Source organism: Panicum virgatum, chromosome 8N (assembly GCF_016808335.1).
Source record: "Panicum virgatum strain AP13 chromosome 8N, P.virgatum_v5, whole genome shotgun sequence".
Classification (NCBI taxonomy): Eukaryota; Viridiplantae; Streptophyta; class Magnoliopsida; order Poales; family Poaceae; genus Panicum; species Panicum virgatum.
In genome coordinates this window covers 12,227,158-12,243,732 of record NC_053152.1, presented here as the reverse complement: position 1 = coordinate 12,243,732, position 16,575 = coordinate 12,227,158, and the positions used below count along the sequence as shown (strand labels likewise).

General features: G+C 47.6%; 1 protein-coding gene and 1 non-coding gene across 2 annotated transcripts; both read right to left on the bottom strand.

Annotated features, from left to right (window-relative positions):
* Positions 1–4,245: 4,245 nt before the first annotated feature.
* On the bottom strand, positions 4,246–6,924 carry LOC120684591 (G-type lectin S-receptor-like serine/threonine-protein kinase LECRK4). Its single transcript, XM_039966448.1, has one exon. It carries the CDS (start codon positions 6,906–6,908, stop codon positions 4,509–4,511), a length of 2,400 nt encoding a protein of 799 aa, XP_039822382.1. The 5' UTR covers positions 6,909–6,924; the 3' UTR covers positions 4,246–4,508.
* An 8,507-nt stretch (positions 6,925–15,431) lies between these two features.
* Positions 15,432–15,570, bottom strand: LOC120687094. The gene has a single exon (XR_005680592.1). It is a non-coding gene; the product is annotated as a small nucleolar RNA Z247 (small nucleolar RNA).
* Positions 15,571–16,575: the final 1,005 nt, after the last annotated feature.

The window sequence follows — 16,575 nt, the reverse complement described above, 5'->3', positions numbered from 1 at the left end:
GCGCTACGGAAGGTCTTCGGGATTGGAGACAGCGGAGTGGCGTGATATGTCGTCGGGATGCAGAAGCCTGACTTAGCCCGTGTGGCCATTGGATGCTGGTTGGTCACGGGAGGGACAATAACAGCATCCTTTGGTAGGGGCACGGGCACAGCACTGGCTGGGGGTGCCGTAGAGGTCGCCGAGGTCGACGCTGCGGCGGGACAGGGTCGGCGCGTGTAGACCTAGGTGATGACGCACTCCGGAGGCGCCGGCTGCTAGGGTAGCGGCGGGAAGCTGGGTGGGGGGCCGTACGAGACGGCTGGAGAGCCCTGCGCATCGCCAGGTGAAGAAGCCGGTGCCACACGTGGCTGTGCGGGGACGAGGTCCGTCCTGGGGGCCGCACGTGGCTGTGCGGGCGAGGAGACGATGCCCAGCACGTACGAGGGCACGTCCAAGGGCGAGGAATCAGTTGGGAGTGCATCATGCGCTGCTGGACCATCTGAATCACCATCAGGCGCAGCCGCACATGGTTGTGCGGAGGAGGAACCTGCAGCAGGAAACTTGGGCACAACACCGATAGGCACTGGCACAAAGTCAGTAGCATCCAAAAACTCAAAATCCATCGCAGAGGGAGAGGAGCCATGCTCAGCATATGGAAAGGATGACTCATCAAAGATGACATGATGAGAGATAATCAATATGTTGGAAGAGAGGTCAAGGCAGCGGTATCCTTTATGATGAGGAGAGTATCCTAGGAAAACACACAATGTAGACCGAGGAGAGTGTTTATATGGAACAGTTGCTGACAGGTTTGGATAACAATTGCAACCAAAGACACGCAGATAATCATAGGTGGGCGCCTTGCCGAAGAGGGCGAGGTGTGGGGTGGATTTCTACAGTGTCTTGGTGGGCAGAATGTTGATGAGGTAGGTGGTTGTCTGTAACGCCTCAACCCAAAAGGATGGCGGGAGGGATGCCTGGAACAGAAGGGAACGCACAACATTGTTGATGGAACGAATGATGTGCCCAACCTTACCGTTCTGGGGAGAGGTGTAGGGCAGGACATGCGGAGGTGAACACCGTGGGTGAGGAAGAACGTGCGGGAGGTGGAGTTGTCAATCTCCCAGCCATGGTCGCACTGAACGGCCTTCACAGTCACGCCAAACTGAGTGTGCACGAAGGCAAAGAAATGAGCGAGTGTCGAGAAAGCGTCAGATTTAAGCTTCAAAGGAAAAGTCCACGAGTAATGTGAGCAATCATCAAGAACGACCAAATAATACTTGTACCCCGATACACTAGGAACATGAGAGGTCCAAAAATCACAGTGTATAATATCAAAATTATTTGACGCTCTAGATGATGACAACTGAAAAGGCAGACGCACATGGTGCCCTAACTGACATGCATGACAAAGAGTGGAGCTATGATCATGACTATAGTCGGGCAAGCCGGATGACACAAGCATGGAGAGCACCTTGCGCCTAGGATGGCCGAGACGACGGTGCCAGAGTGAAGACCCAGAGGCAGCAACCAAGGAATGCACAGCTGGGAGGCAAAGAGGGTACAACAGCCCGGAGCTATTGCACCTGACGATCACGTTCTGAGATAGAAGATCCTTCACAGAACAACCAGTGGGGTCAAACTCAACAGAACAATTGTTATCAATAGTAAACTGGAGTACAGAAATCAGATTCTTAATAAGTTGAGGAGAAACCAAAACATTATTAAAGCGTAAAGAAGGATGAATGACTGTGGTGCCGGTGGATGTAACGGGAAGTAAGGAACCGTTACCGACAACAATTGAAGTAGGAGTAGGATACTGTGGGGAAGTAAAGTGAGAGAGAGTGTCAGAACGGGAGGTCATGTGGCAACTAGCACCTGAGTCGAAGTACCAATCAGTGGGCTGCTGAGGTTGCTGCAAGGTCATGGTGCTGAAGGTCGACGCAAGAGACTGCTGATCCCAGGAGGGCAGCCCGGCAAGTGGATTATAAAATCCAGGAGAGGGGGCACCCCACTGGCCAGCATGTACCAGCAGCGCCTGCTGCGGCGCCTGCTGGGGAGGGCGCGGTGGGAGCACAACGAGCGGAGGCCTCATCCCGGGTTACATCTGAATGGACCCGGTCCAAGGGTTGTAGTAGGAGGGCCATGGGGGCACCCTCGTAGCTGGTCTTCTGGCCGGCGGGCTGGCCGCTGGAGGGCAGCCCACTGTGCTGCTGTGACTCTTGGATGAAGGAGCAGAGGCCCCCCGGAATCGGTGCCACCTGGGCGCACCGACTATGAGGGTGTAGTAGGCGTCGAGCCGGAGGCCACCAACGCCGTAGCCTGAGAGGGCGCCTGGGGGTCCATCGTCATCTCCTCCAGGAGGAGATCCGCCTTGGCCTCGAGGAAGGTGGGGAAGGGGCGCCCGCGCCGGAGATGCATGCCGACATTCTTGAACCGCTCGTTCAAGCCGCGAATGACGTGGAGGATGAGAGTGCGGTCGGGGACGATCTCGCCCAAAGCGCCGAGTTGCTCCACCATCTTCTTCAGCTCCTTGCAATAATCAGTGATGGATAAATCACCTTGAACGAAGGTACGGAGCTTGGTGTCGAGGAGGAGTGTGTGTCTCACGGTTGTTGAAGAACTGCGACTCCACGACGCACCAGATAGTGTGGGCGGTGGAGTGCTGGCCCGAGATCATCTCGGCTAGGTCGTCAGAGATGGTGCCGAGGATCCATGACTTGATGACGCAATCCATGCGCTGCCAATCCGGGTAGGAGAGCGCTGGTTTGTCCCGTAGAACGTGGTCCTGCTGCGAGTACTTCCCGACGGCTAGGAGGAACTGATCACGCCAGCGGGAGAAGTTGCCGGCGTTGACGTCAAGGACCGTCGGGATCAGCATGCGGACGTTCTGCATAGCAACAGCTTGAGCGTGCAGATTGGCGATGGTGGTGGTCTCGTGAAGAAGAAGAGCCTCCTGGAGATCAGGGGACTCGGAGAGGTCGAAGCTAGCGTCATCGTCGTCGGAGTTGGCGCCAAGGGGCGCACCATTGGCGTCGGCGCGCGCCTACTTGGCGCGGGCGAGGGCGTCCTGGGCACGCGCCGCAGCGGCATCGCGCTCTTGGGCGGCGGCTAGGGCTTCCTGCTCGGCGGCTGTCGCGCGCACTAGGGCATCAACGCGGGCATGCTTCCGAGCTGCCGCGCGCTTGCGCGCAGCGGCGGCGGCGGCATCATCCAGGGTGGACGGCGCCATGGAGGAGAAGGCGGCAGAGGCCTTTGCCTTGACGGTGGCGGCGGCTTTGGCGTCGGCGGCGGCCTGTTCCTTAGCAGCGGCGGCGGCCTTGATCTCGGCAGAGGAGTCTGCGGCCTTGGGATCAGGGGGAGGAGGAGGCCCTGCCATCGCAACGCAGCGAGGTGCCGGCGCGAGAGCAGAGGGGCGCGCGGCCAGGGAGGCACGCAGCGCAGGGGAGGGGGGGACGCGCGGCTAGGGGGCCGCGCTAGGGCAGCGGAAGGGGAGCCGGGAGAGGAACCCAGACTCGTGATACCATGAGAGAAAGTATGGCTCGGTAGAATAGTAGATTGATTAACCAAGGTACAGGGGTGTACAATATATAGGCAAAGAGATCCTAGGGTTTATAGAATCAGCACCCAATCAAGGAGATCCTAGGGTTTATAGAATCAGCACCCAATCAAGGAGATCCTTACCTAATACAGGTATCATCTACCATAACACCTGACGGCTGCTGGGCTGCTAAGCCCATGTGCCCAGCCCAACTAGGCCTGCTGCAAATATAGTCTAACATATAGCATCAACATCACAATGATGGTCAGTTGATGGCACTTACTTGTGAGATGTGATGTGTGAACTGTCCAGAACTCCATATTCCTGTCCCATACATTATATAATATACTGTATACAAAATATAGTTTTGTTTTATCATGCAGCGGCGCATGGTTTTTGGGAGGCAACGGCACATGCTTTTATCAATGACGTGGCTGACGGGCAGTGACGGAAGGCACTGAAGGGTGAAGAATGATCTATATTGAATAAAACCTAACGGGCCTAATTGCCAACCCAGCAGCCCAACACCCACCAACTAGATCCAGCACCCAAACTTGATCGTTTTTCAGGTTGATCGGACGACTAGTCGTGATTAGTCGATAACTAGTCGGACCACTAGGTTCCTAGTGGCTCTGGTCTAGTCATTCCCGTAATCAGTGCAAGGGGAGCGATAAAGTCAACTAATCGTGATTAGTCGGATGACTAGATAACAATGGTTGCAATGATTGATAGGATTTGGTAATTGTTTAACTAAGCAGCAGAGAGATGCAACATACAAGTAACAAATTCTTATCATAGGAAAATTCTTTGGAAGACGAAGCCATCATAATATTTGCTCCAGCCAATTATTACAGATGCTACATCAAGGAACACTAACAGTATGGTTCGCAGTTCTGTATGTATTTGCCTCGAGTAGATGATGGCTGTATTTCCTACACCACTATATTTGTTCATACTTGTAATATTCTTACAATATGCAGGAACAGTACTATCGAATTGAACTGACAAAAGAAGATCGATCAGGAGGAGTGGGGACTGCAGCTGCTCCATCAAGCATTTGTGTTACCTTCAGCATTGTAGGTCTCATAGTCGGGTCCTCCTGGAGACACCACAATGCGACTGCCACAAACATTTCTACCATCTTCAGATTGGAAATCGCTTCATCATCACCTTCCACCAGCAAATCAACCCTGCCATACCTATAACAATCATTTGCCCAGTAAGTCAATATTTTTGTATCCTCTTCTGCAGCCTCCAAGTCAACATTCCGCCGACAACAGATGAGCTCCAACAGGATGACCCCAAAGCTGTAAACATCCACCTTGGCAGTGATACCAATGCTCTTGAACCACTCAGGGGCAACATATCCTCGGGTACCCCGGATACCCGTATTTGTTTGTGTCTTGTTGGTTCGGAGCAGTTTGGCTAAGCCAAAGTCTGAGATCTTTGCTGTGAAGTTGTCATCAAGAAGGATGTTGTGGGGCTTGATGTCACAATGGATGATCTGTGTACTGCATTCCTCATGCAAATATAGAAGCCCCCTTGCCACCCCAAGAGCAAGCTGAGCTCGAAGGTTCCACTGAAGCCTAGCATCACCAAATAGGAATCTGTTGAGCGATCCATTAGTCATGAATTCGTAGACCAATAATCTTTCTTTTACTTCATTGCAGAATCCTATCATCCTGACCAAGTTTTTGTGGTGTGTTCGTCCAATAGTTTGGACTTCAACAGTGAACTCCTTTTCTGATTCCTGCTCAAGCTTGTCAATTTTCTTGACAGCAATGCATGTCCTGAGCTCATCTTGTAGCTGGCCCTTGTACACAATACCAGAGGCGCCGGTGCCAACCACCTCCTGAAATCCGCCAGTTGCCTTCTCGAGCTCGACATAAGTGAAGGCTCTCATGGGCAATCCTATGTTGCTTGAGGACTTCAAAGATGGAGCTACCTTTCTAGTGACTGTATAGTTTTTACCAAAAATTATAACGGAGATCAAGAGAAGTATAATCAAGACCGAGCTTCCGAGAAGCAATGAACTTCCAAGGATCCAATGTTTCTTGTCTTTCTTCCATTTGCTGGACTCAGTGAGCTGTGATGGTGAATTGTTATTCTTTGGTACCTTGATGAGAACTGTTGCCTGCACATCACCCTCCATAATTCCGTTTGACAAAGGAAGCTTCTTCTTATAACATGTACTACTACCGTCATGGAACACAGCGACAGCACAGAAACAATCTGTGAGACAGAGCTGCCGGCACTGGTTCTCAGTTATGGGGCTGTTCTTCTCATAGTCAGCTAGAGGCCAATTCACATGGTATATCGCCATCAACTGAAACTGCGATACGGCATCTGCTTCATCCAAGTCACAACTTTGTGGCTGGAAGTTTGGTTTGCAGCCTAAATACTTCCTATCTTGATCAATAAACGTGTACTGCGTAGGACACATGCAGGTAGTCTGGCTGGTTGTGCTATTCAACATGCAGTAACTGTTGAACCCGCATGTACCGCTACCGATCTCTGTCATTGCTGAACAGATATTTTGGGGCTCCATGCCCACCACAGACCATGCCTGACTCCACAGGTTGCTGACAGTTTTTGGGTATGCATATTGCCGGAACACACCATCCGGGTCAAGTGTGGCGCGATGGTAGTAGTCTGCCATGGAGCCAACTGCCCCTTGTGTTACGTTGATTTGTGTGCCGTTATCCAAGGTTATGTATATTCTGCCCATCGGATGAAACACCAGGTTTGTGGTGTTGCCAGCAGTGGACCAATAGGAGTCATAATGGAAACCGGATGGCAAAGCAACAGGGTAAAGGAAAACACCATCACTTTGCATGTTAAGGATGAACCGGCCGTTGGAGTAGTCTGTGGCAATGATCCGGCTGCGGAGCATACTTCCAGTGGTGAGCTCTTGGGTGAGCAGGATGGTATCTGCTGGGTTGTCGAAAGTTCCCCATATGGTTTTGCCATCTGCAGCAACAAGTACAAAGTTTCCGGTGTCGATCATGCTGGCATAGGCTGCCATGCCAACAAACTGGGGACTCCATACCTCTGTGTTGGTGGCGTCAAGGAGGGAGAGCATCCCACCCATGGTCATCTGGAGGCGTGAACCAGATGAAACTTGTATTGGAGCTGGCTCTGGACCACTCGTCTTGGCATACCAAGCCACCGTCTTGTCACTGATCTTGCTGAACCAGACGGCAAGGAGGTAGGAGGAGGGGTTGCCCTCAACGGACCTGAAGCCGAACGCGAAATCGCCGGATGGTGAGAGCCAAAAGCTGTTAGGCCCTTGGGGTGTTAAGGAGGAGCCCAAGGTGATGTTTTGTTGAGCTTGAACAGAAGTAGATGACAGTAGCAGGAGGAGCAAGGGCAGGAGGAGAGGTGCCATTGATTATTTTGGTTTGGCTTTCATCACCCACAACTGGTAGCAACCTTATGCACCTCTTGGTATTTTAGAGTCTTCAGGCTTGATCTTAAGAGTTGAATGGTCATCAGAAACTTTATGTGGCGTAACTATAAGCTGCGTTGAACTGGTCACCATTGGCAGGTGCACGCCCATGAACCCCTTTTTCTCGGATTGACCATTCCATGATCGAAGTCTTGCAAGTCTTCCATGGTGATGTATTCAGGTCGGCACTATTTTTCTCACACTTAGAAGTTGTAGAGAAGAGGAGACATAATTTTCCTGTGATTAGATTGACGTTTGCATAAAAATACTGACTATTTGTTTGTGAGGACACAAATTGTACTTGAGCTTTTCGAAAGAAAAGTCATAGTTACTATGTTTAGCCAGCAACGAAATTTCCTAGACATGTTCTGTGCTCACATTGTTGCTTTCTATTTTCCATTCCGGAACACGTCTTTGTGCTCACATGTTTTTAACAACTCCAGAGCTGCTACTCCTTTGCAGGTAATATTCCGAGGGACACACTGGATCCGCTTTTGGGGTTTACTGCAAAAGGAGAACGAGCGACCTCAAGTTACTCTGGGGTGCCGTGTGCTTGAAACTACAGCTATGGAGTTTTTCGCTTCCAATGGATGGTCTTTTAGCTATAGAATTTCCAATGGATAATTTTGTGCTTGTTTCTCAAATTGAGTCGTCTTTTTTGGTGTTCAGAAGAACTTCGAGTGTAATAATGAACAGCTATATGTATAGTTTCATGCAGCGGCTGGAATATTAATATATTCCCATTTCTAAAAAAAAATTCCGGAACACGTCTTCTCTCGCATTTTTGTCAATAAAATTGTCGAAGGATCATGCCAACAAGTCTTACTTGGTGACAAGATCTAATCTGAAGACTGATGATCTGTCGCTTTTACCAATAATGACTTTGTGAATCTGAATGTTTGAGTCTTGCTCCGTGAATCTCACGGGTGCAGTAGTGAATGAGTAAGTACTCACTACACCGGACTGATGACTGGGCCAAGATTGTAAGGAAAATGGCCCCATTAGACTATTGTTTTGTGATTTTGGTGATTGAGTAATAATGCAATCAATGGGATTAATAAATTCATTAAGTGAACATTAATAGATCTCAGGGATGAAGTAAAAAGGCCAAGCAAAGCAAAACACGAAGAAAGAATGAAATGGACGAGTTCTGCATTTTCAGTAGGCACCGGATGATCCGACGCCATGGCACCGGATAAACCGATGCAGTAGCGTCGGTGCAATTTTGGTGCACTGAGGAAAGGCCAGTTGGAAGGCCCAGTTGCACCGGATGATCCGACGGTGTAAAAAAAGGAGCGTCGGAGCATTGACCGGAGGATTACTCAGAGAGCATGTCAAGCGTGCTGAAGCAAAGCCTTCAGCACCGGATGATCCGAAGGAGCACCGGAGCAACGCGTCGGAGCAATGACGACAGCAGACTGCTGAAGATTCCTTCAGCACCGGATGATCCGACGCGCACCGGATGAACCAACGCCAAGCCATCGGTTTATCTGGTGCCTCCTGCGACACGTGTCAGAAGCCCAACGGCTACCCTAGGGCACAGAGTGATCGGATGAACTGGTGACACCCCATCGGTCTATCCGACGCCACGCAGAAAAGTTGGGTAACGGCTCCCAACGGCCCTCTTCACTTGGTGGCCTATATATATGCCATCTCCCGGCCATTTTGGAGTTGCTGGAGTTCAAGAACATCACACCCACACCGAAGAACATCTCCAAGCCATCCAAGAGCTTAGTGATCATATCTTTAGCCCTTAGCACATTCTTGAGAGTGTTAGTGCTAGGTTAGCTCTTAGTGAGTGAGAAAGCAAGACCTTGAGCCTTTGTGCCGTGGTTCTTTGTTGAACCAAGAAGATATCTTGGTGCGCCGGCCTCTTGGAGCTTGGTGGCTCGCCGGCACGTCATCGACCCTCTGACTTGGTGTGGAGCGGCGACGACATCCTTGAGCGGGGGACGTGGAGACCCCCCATCCTTTGTGGAGAAACTCCTTAGTGGAACCCGGGATCAAGGTGACCGTGGTTGAGTCCGCGGAAGAGACTTGATTTCTGAGAAGCGATACTCTTAGTGAGTGCTTCAAGAACATGGATGTAGGTGTGCCTTCGTGGCTAACCGAACCACGAGATAAACACCCGTGTCGAGAGTTTGCTTCCTTCTATTCCGCTCTTTAAGCTTCCGTATTTCTACTAGCAATTCTTGTTTGTCTTTACTTTCATAGAGTAGTATCTTGATAGAAAAGGCTATAGGGTGCTAAACTCTTTTGGGATAGGGGTTTCACACTAGAACAACCTTAGTTGCACATATAGATAACATATTTTAGTTTAATATTGTGCAATTTAGTTGGAGCTATAGATCTAAGTTTTAAGTTGTCTAATTCACCCTCTCCCCCTCTTAGGCTAGAGCACCCGATCCGGTCTTTCACAAGATGAAATAATTATGAGAGCAAATGCTTGGGTTGTTTCGATGGAGGCCTGGGCAGCGGTCTGTTCGTCCGGACAGGAAATGTTACTACTATGCTTTTGTTATTACGTTCGGTTGGAGATCTCAAGATGAAACAAACTGAGATTACGCTATTAAACTGTTAGCAACATAATACTACGTAGTTTACTCCCTCTCTTTTTAAACATATGCCGTCATTGACTTTTAGACAAATATTTGACCATGTCTTATTTAAACATTGTGTGCAAATAATATAGAATATAATTTATACTTAAAATACCTATAGTTATAAAACAAGTTATGAGAAAAATAAATAATAATTTTATGAATTTTTCGAATAAGATGAGTGGCCAAACGTCTTGTGAAAAGTTCCATATATTTAAAATAGAGCTATTATATTTCGGAGAGATAGCAGTATCCCAACAGAGGAGAAAAATCTTGCCCCTCTTGTGCCCTGTTTCTTCTCTCATGGTTATAGTGAAGCGTACGTGACAGCCTTCTCAATGGCCACAAATTGCTGCTTCCACCCAAACATGATGCCTATTCGCGCCAACATTTGCCGCTTCAATTGGAATTAATGATATAAAAAGTTCATCGTAATATGTAACTAAAACTTACATAATTAATGAAAAATATGACTTGACATTCTCTACGGCATTCGGTCCACCCGAACCGAAACCGAACCGATGGGTTACCTGAACTTTGATTATTTATTTGCTAAAACCAGGAACAATATGCTCCTACAAATTCTTGGAACTAAAACGAACTAATTGAACGATCATTCCAATAATAGAAAAGGTCATAGCCTATAGGACATCATCATTTACCTAAAAATCCTATGAACTTTTGCGTAGGGCAGCAAATACACTAAAAACACTAAATTAAGTTTAATTTCAATAGAACACTAAATTAACTCATTCAAAGGTGATCGACAACGTTCTGGCGCCTGCCCGATAGGAACAAAGCCCAGGTGTGTCATCTCTACGTCACCCTTGTCTTATGCGTCACCATAGGTTATTTTTTTACATAGTGATGGGTGCCCAAATTTTCATCTAATATTCTTTCAGTTGTAGGCGACATGACCGTCAACAATGATAATATTGCGGTGAGTTTGTTAATCTCGAGATGAGGCAGGCTGGTCCATTGGAGGCGTTCATAGGGGTAGGATGCGTGTGCTTGTATGGGTTAGTAGGCATGCGTGTTTACAAGTATCTACTTTGTAATGTGTTCTGAAAAATATAGTTGCAACCCAGCCTCAGACCACCAAATTAAGACCGATCTTCGGTTTCTGTCAATAGTAGACCCACGTATTCATCATCAACTAGACACTTGTCATGACTTCTAATATACTCACTCCGTTCCTAAATAAGCGGCATTCAGGGATTCAAATTTTATTCCAAAATAAGTGGCATTCTCGCTTTCCAATACAACTCTATCTATCTCTCTCCGCCTCCACCCCTCCTCACTTCGTGTGCACTCTCTACTTTTCGGTTCTTCTTTAATTCCCGTACCCAAACCTAAAATGCTACTACTTATTTAGGAATGTATGGAGTATTTGGCTAGGTTTCTCTAAGGGCTTCAGCTTTTTGCTAGATCAAGCCCTACCGAATGCTAGCTCAAAAAATAGCTCTATGACTGTAAAATTAAGAAGCGTTCTCACCTCCCTTGGGAGGCCGCATCTTTGTTATATAGAGATAGGAACAGCCCCTATCGTGGCTTACAAGGGAAGGATATTTGGCCGGCTATCAATCAGTTCCTAATCTATTGTTACAAATCACAACAATCTACTGATTGTGTACTGGCCATAATATCCTTTGATTACAAATATATTCACACGCTATAGACTAGCCTATTCTATTAACACGCCCCTCAATCCGAACTTTATCAAGTTGAGATTGTACATGAAGTTCTGTAAATCTTTCCTAGGCAGCGCTTTTGTAAACCCATCAGCTATTTGATCTTTTGAAGTAACGATCCTGATCTCCGGTTGTTTTTTTGAGACTCTCTCTGACAAAATGATAATCTATCTCAATGTGTTTTGTCCTTGCAGGAAACACTGGATTTGATGACATATAGATAGCACCCAAATTATCACACCATAGGGTTGGTACTCGATCTTGCTTAACACCAAGTTCCTTGAGAATAGACTGTACCCAAATGACTTCAGCTGTTGCATTGGCCATGGCCTTGTATTCAGCTTCTGTGCTTGACCGGGACACTGTTCGTTGCTTTCTAGCACTCTAGGAAATAAGGTTTGATCCATAGAAAATAGCAAACCCTCCAGTTGACCTTCTATCATCCAAACTGCCGGCCTAGTCAGCATCAGAAAATGTACTGATCAAAGATGAGCTCTCCTTTCGAAACTGTATACCAATGTCAACTGTTCCTCTAATATACCGAATAATTCTTTTGACTGCCGACCAATGTGCAACTGTAGGAGCATGAAGATATTGATATACCTTGTTGACTGAAAATGCAAGATCATGCCTTGTTAACGTTAAGTACTGAAGTCCTCCCACAATACTTCTGTACCTTGTGCTGTCTTCTGACTCCAACAGTTCCCCTTGGGGAGTTAGTTTTTCTGATACTGACAAAGGCGTAGAAGCTATTTTGCAGTCTTTCATACCTACTCGAGTCAGCAGTTCCATAGCATATTTTCCTTGACTCAGTAGGATTCCTTCCTCATTCTTGATCACTTCAATACCCAGAAAATAGTGCAGATCTCCAAGATCCTTGAGAGCAAACTCAGAATTTAAATCTCGAAGTAGTGTTGTAATAGCATCATTTGAGGAGCTTGTGACAATAATGTCATCAACATAAATTAACACATAAACAGTCAAATTTAACATGTTATAAATGAACAAAGATGTATCTGACTTGGAGGATACAAAACCAAGCTGATGCAACTTGATACTTAATTGAGAGTACTAGGCTCTGGGTGCTTGTTTTAGACCATATATTGCTTTATCCAACTTGCGAACTAGATCAGGTGAGCTTGATTTTTCATACCCAGGTGGTTGCCACATATAAACCTCCTCTTCCAGAATGCCATGAAGAATCACATTCTGTACATCTAATTGATGTAGTGACCAACCTCTAGATACAACAATTGCAAGGACCAATCTTATAGTTGCAATTTTTACTACTAGGCTAAAAGTATCCTCATAGTCTATGCCATAGTGCTGTTTGAAGCCCTTAGCTACCAACCGGGCTTTATACCTATCGACCATACCATCTACCTTTCTCTTTATCTTATAGACCCATTTGCAATCTATTAAACTTTTACCTGCTGGTGCTTTAAAAAGATGCCAGGTGTTGTTCTTTATAAGTGCAGCATATTCATCATCCATTGCCTTTTTCCAGCGTTCATCTCCCATTGCTTCTAGATGACCGGAGGGTTCACCTGAAGCACACCAGTTTCCATACCTGACCATTCCAGGGAATAGGTTTGCTGGTTTGACAATGCCACTTTTGAGGCGAGTCTTGGGTTTGAGCTGTGTTGCTTCTATTGCTTGCACCGTGTGATCGTCTGGTGGAGATGGCCTAGAAGATCCTGATGTCGATGTACTAGATCCCTGCGGCGTAGCTGTCTCGTCATGTGCTGCCGCAGACGATCCTGGGGTCTGCACTGCTGCCGATGTTGAATCATTCTGGGATCCAGAGCCTGCAACAACCTATAGCGATGGGGACACTGGAGCCTGCTGCCTGCAACCTGAAGCGATGGGTACCTGCACTTCATCAACTATGATTTCGTGTTAGTTAAATCTAGGAAGGGCGCCATCTGGATTGAAATTCTCTTGGCCTTGGCCGCCTTGCTGATCATCAGGAACCTGGGCATCAGTAGATGAGTTAGTCATGTGATCAATAGTATATTCTCCCCTTGATCATATATGGGTAGAAGATGGTTAGGCAGCAGAAGAATTTCTTGGTGAAGGCGTGCACCAGCATTTGGGTGAAGACTTTGGAAGGGAAAAACTGATTCATCAAACACGACATCCCAGGAAATATAGACCCTACCCGTCGAGGCATCAAGACATTTATATCCTTTGTGTAAAGAGCTATAGCCAAGAAAGGTGCAGCGGAAAGAAAGCTTTCTGGACTTGTAGGGTCATAGGTTGGGCCAACAGGCACATTCAAAATTTTTTAGGTTGTCATATGTAGGTGTGTGGTGGTAAAGGCGCTCCTGAGGGTTTTGAAAACCTATGACTTGACTGGGTAACCGATTTATCAGATAGGTGGCAGCGAGGAAAGCCTCATCCCAAAATTTTAAGGGCACACTACTAGAAAAATGCCCTTGGGTACCGGTTGAAACCCTTAGGTACCGGTTTCTTGAACCGGTACCCCAAAAGCGGGTACCAAAGGCTCGAGCCTTTGGTACTGGGTAAAACAACCGGTACCTATGGCTAAAATATTCACGCAAAATATCCTTTGGCTGGGATTTGAACCCGCGACCTCTAGCCTCGCGCGTTGCTACTTTACCATCTCACCTACGCAACAGTTCTGATTGAGAAGGAGATATTTTCCTTTTGACGTAACCCATGGAGAGCCTCCTAAGGTACCGGTTGGTGTTACCAACCGGTACCTAAGGCTCGTCTATAGGTACCGGTTGGTGGTACCACCCGGTACTAATATAAAAGTTACCACCCGGTACCTATGGAGAGCCTTAGGTACCGGTTGATAATATTTACCGGTACCTAAGGCTCACTCATAGATTCCATCCACCCTAAGGTACCAGTTCATCTCTGTACTGGTACTTTTGGGTGGACCTAAGGCTTGTTTTCTAGTAGTGGCATGGAGACTTGTGATAAGAGAGCAAGACCTTTGTCAACAATGTCACGATGTTTGCGCTCAGCAGATCCATTCTGTTCATGCGCATATGGGCAAGATACATGATGTATAATCCATGTTTTTGGAAAAAAAAACATTCAGTTGTCTATATTCACCACCCCGGTCGGTTTGCATAGCAAGGATTTTTGTATTAAATTGGCATTCCACAAAGGATTGAAAATTGTGAAACACCTGGAAAACATCAGATCTCTTCTTGAGGAGATAGATCCATGTGTATTTGCTAAAGTCATCTATGAAGCTAATATAATAATCATGTCTGCCAACTGATGTGGGAGCAGGGCCCCAAACATCTGAGAAAACAAGAGCAAAGGGCACAGGAGAAACATTGGATGATTTTGGATATGGTAATTGATGACTTTTGGTACACTGACATGAATCACAAACAATTTTATTATTGGAATCTGAAGAGTAACACAACTGATAATCCTTAAGGACACGATGAACAATAGGAAACGATGCATGAGGTAAGCGACGGTGCCATCTCTCAACAGATGGTCGAGAGACTCCAAAGGCTTGTTTATTCGATGGTGCCACCAGGGGGTAGAGCTCGCCTTTACACTTGCCGTGTGTATGACCTTCTTCGTTGCCCGATCCTTAATATTGAAGAAATCATGATAAAATTCAAGGAAATCTCTATTATCATTTGCTAGGCAATGAACAGATATTAGATTTTTGTGAGCATCAGGGACATGAAGAATATTTTTGAGATGAAGATCACGATCAAGGGTTGGAATAACTGGTTGACCAATATGACGAATCATCATACCTGATCCATTTGCCGCTTGTACCTGGTCTTGGCCGTGATACCTCTCACGGACACTAACCTTGTCGAACTCCCCCGTGATGTGGTCAATGGCTCCTGAATCAATGTACCAGTTCGTGTCCACTCCATAGGAGGTAGTGGCCGAGCTAGCAACCTTCTCATCAGGTTGGAATGTGTCATTGAAGCGATACCAGCACTTTAGGGCTGTGTGTCTAGGTTTGCCATAGACTTGGCAAGTCGGATGTGAGGCTTGGGGATATTGGCCCCCTTTTTATCTGCCATGCCTGCCATTGGGAGGATTACCATGACCGCGATAGGGAGTCTTGCCACGCACATTGCCACATCCGTGCTAAGAGGCATTGGCTAATGATTGGAACTGGCCTCCATTGCCAGATCCTTGAAAAATCTCGAGGGGATTATCATAGCTCTCCATCTGCGAGTAGAGATCACTCATAGATATAGTTTCAGAGCATGTAACAATAGAAGATACCAGCGGGTTATAGTCGATGTCGAATCCCGCTAGTAGATAGGAAACCAATTCTTCATCTTCAAGTGGTTTCCCCGCCGAAGCAAGATCATCGGTCAGTTTCTTCATCTTTGTGAAGTATGCCACTGTGGTCATACTTCCCTTCTGTGAGTTGGTGAGGACAATGCGCAGATTGGTCACCCGCGCTCTCGACTGGGTAGAGAACATGTTGGTGATGGCTGCCCAGACTTTGGCAGAGGTGTCGAGGGAGGCGACTTGTGTTAGGATCTCCTTCATGATGGAGTTCAGCAGATAGCCGAGGACAGCTTGGTCCTACACCATCCACTTTGCATACTCCGGGTTCTCCAAGATCGTCTCCTTCTTCTCAGCATCAGTAGTCTTGATGGTAGGTGGTGGCGCCTTGACCATGCCATCGATGAAGCCGGTCAGGAGAGCGCCTCGCACCGCCGGGAGAACTTGAGCGCACCACAACACAAATTTGTCACGCGTGAGTTTCTCAGCCATGGGAGGACTAAGGATTGGCGGCGCTGGGATGCTGGGTGAGGACGCCATGGGATGATCTAGGGTTTAGTTGATGTGGATGGAAGAGGATGCTCAGTGTAGGAATATGGGGGTAGCAAAACAAAATTTTTCTCCCGCATAAACCAGGATTACTGCAGTTATAGATCACGGGATTACCACTAGATGCGCGGTTGCGGAACTTCTGTAGCGCATCGGTGTAGTGCAAATGGAAGCCGGCAGTGCAGTTGCGTGAACTACCTCATGAATGGCTCGTCCTTGTGCAGCAAGCGCAGCACCTCCACGAAGTCCACACATATGGGAAGAAGCGACGCATTCCGAATTGCTAGATCCGCGAGAACAACAAGAGCTTGATGCAAGGAGGGAGGCGCCAGCAAGGGCGGCAACCAGCAAGGGGGGCGGCGGCCAGCAAGGAGGCTAGGGTTAGGGGGATGGCGCCCCCCTCTTGCTTATATAGGCCTGGTGGGCGCCCTCTTAGATGGGCCTTAGTGGGCCCCACCTTGGACGCCCCCTTGGTGGGCTGCCCTGTGCCCCATCAAGGGTCCAACCCTATGG

What these genes read in the sequence shown, in the direction of transcription:
- LOC120684591 (XM_039966448.1), bottom strand. Translation starts at nt 6,908, where the DNA reads ATGGCACCTCTCCTCCTGCCCTTGCTCCTCCTGCTACTGTCATCTACT.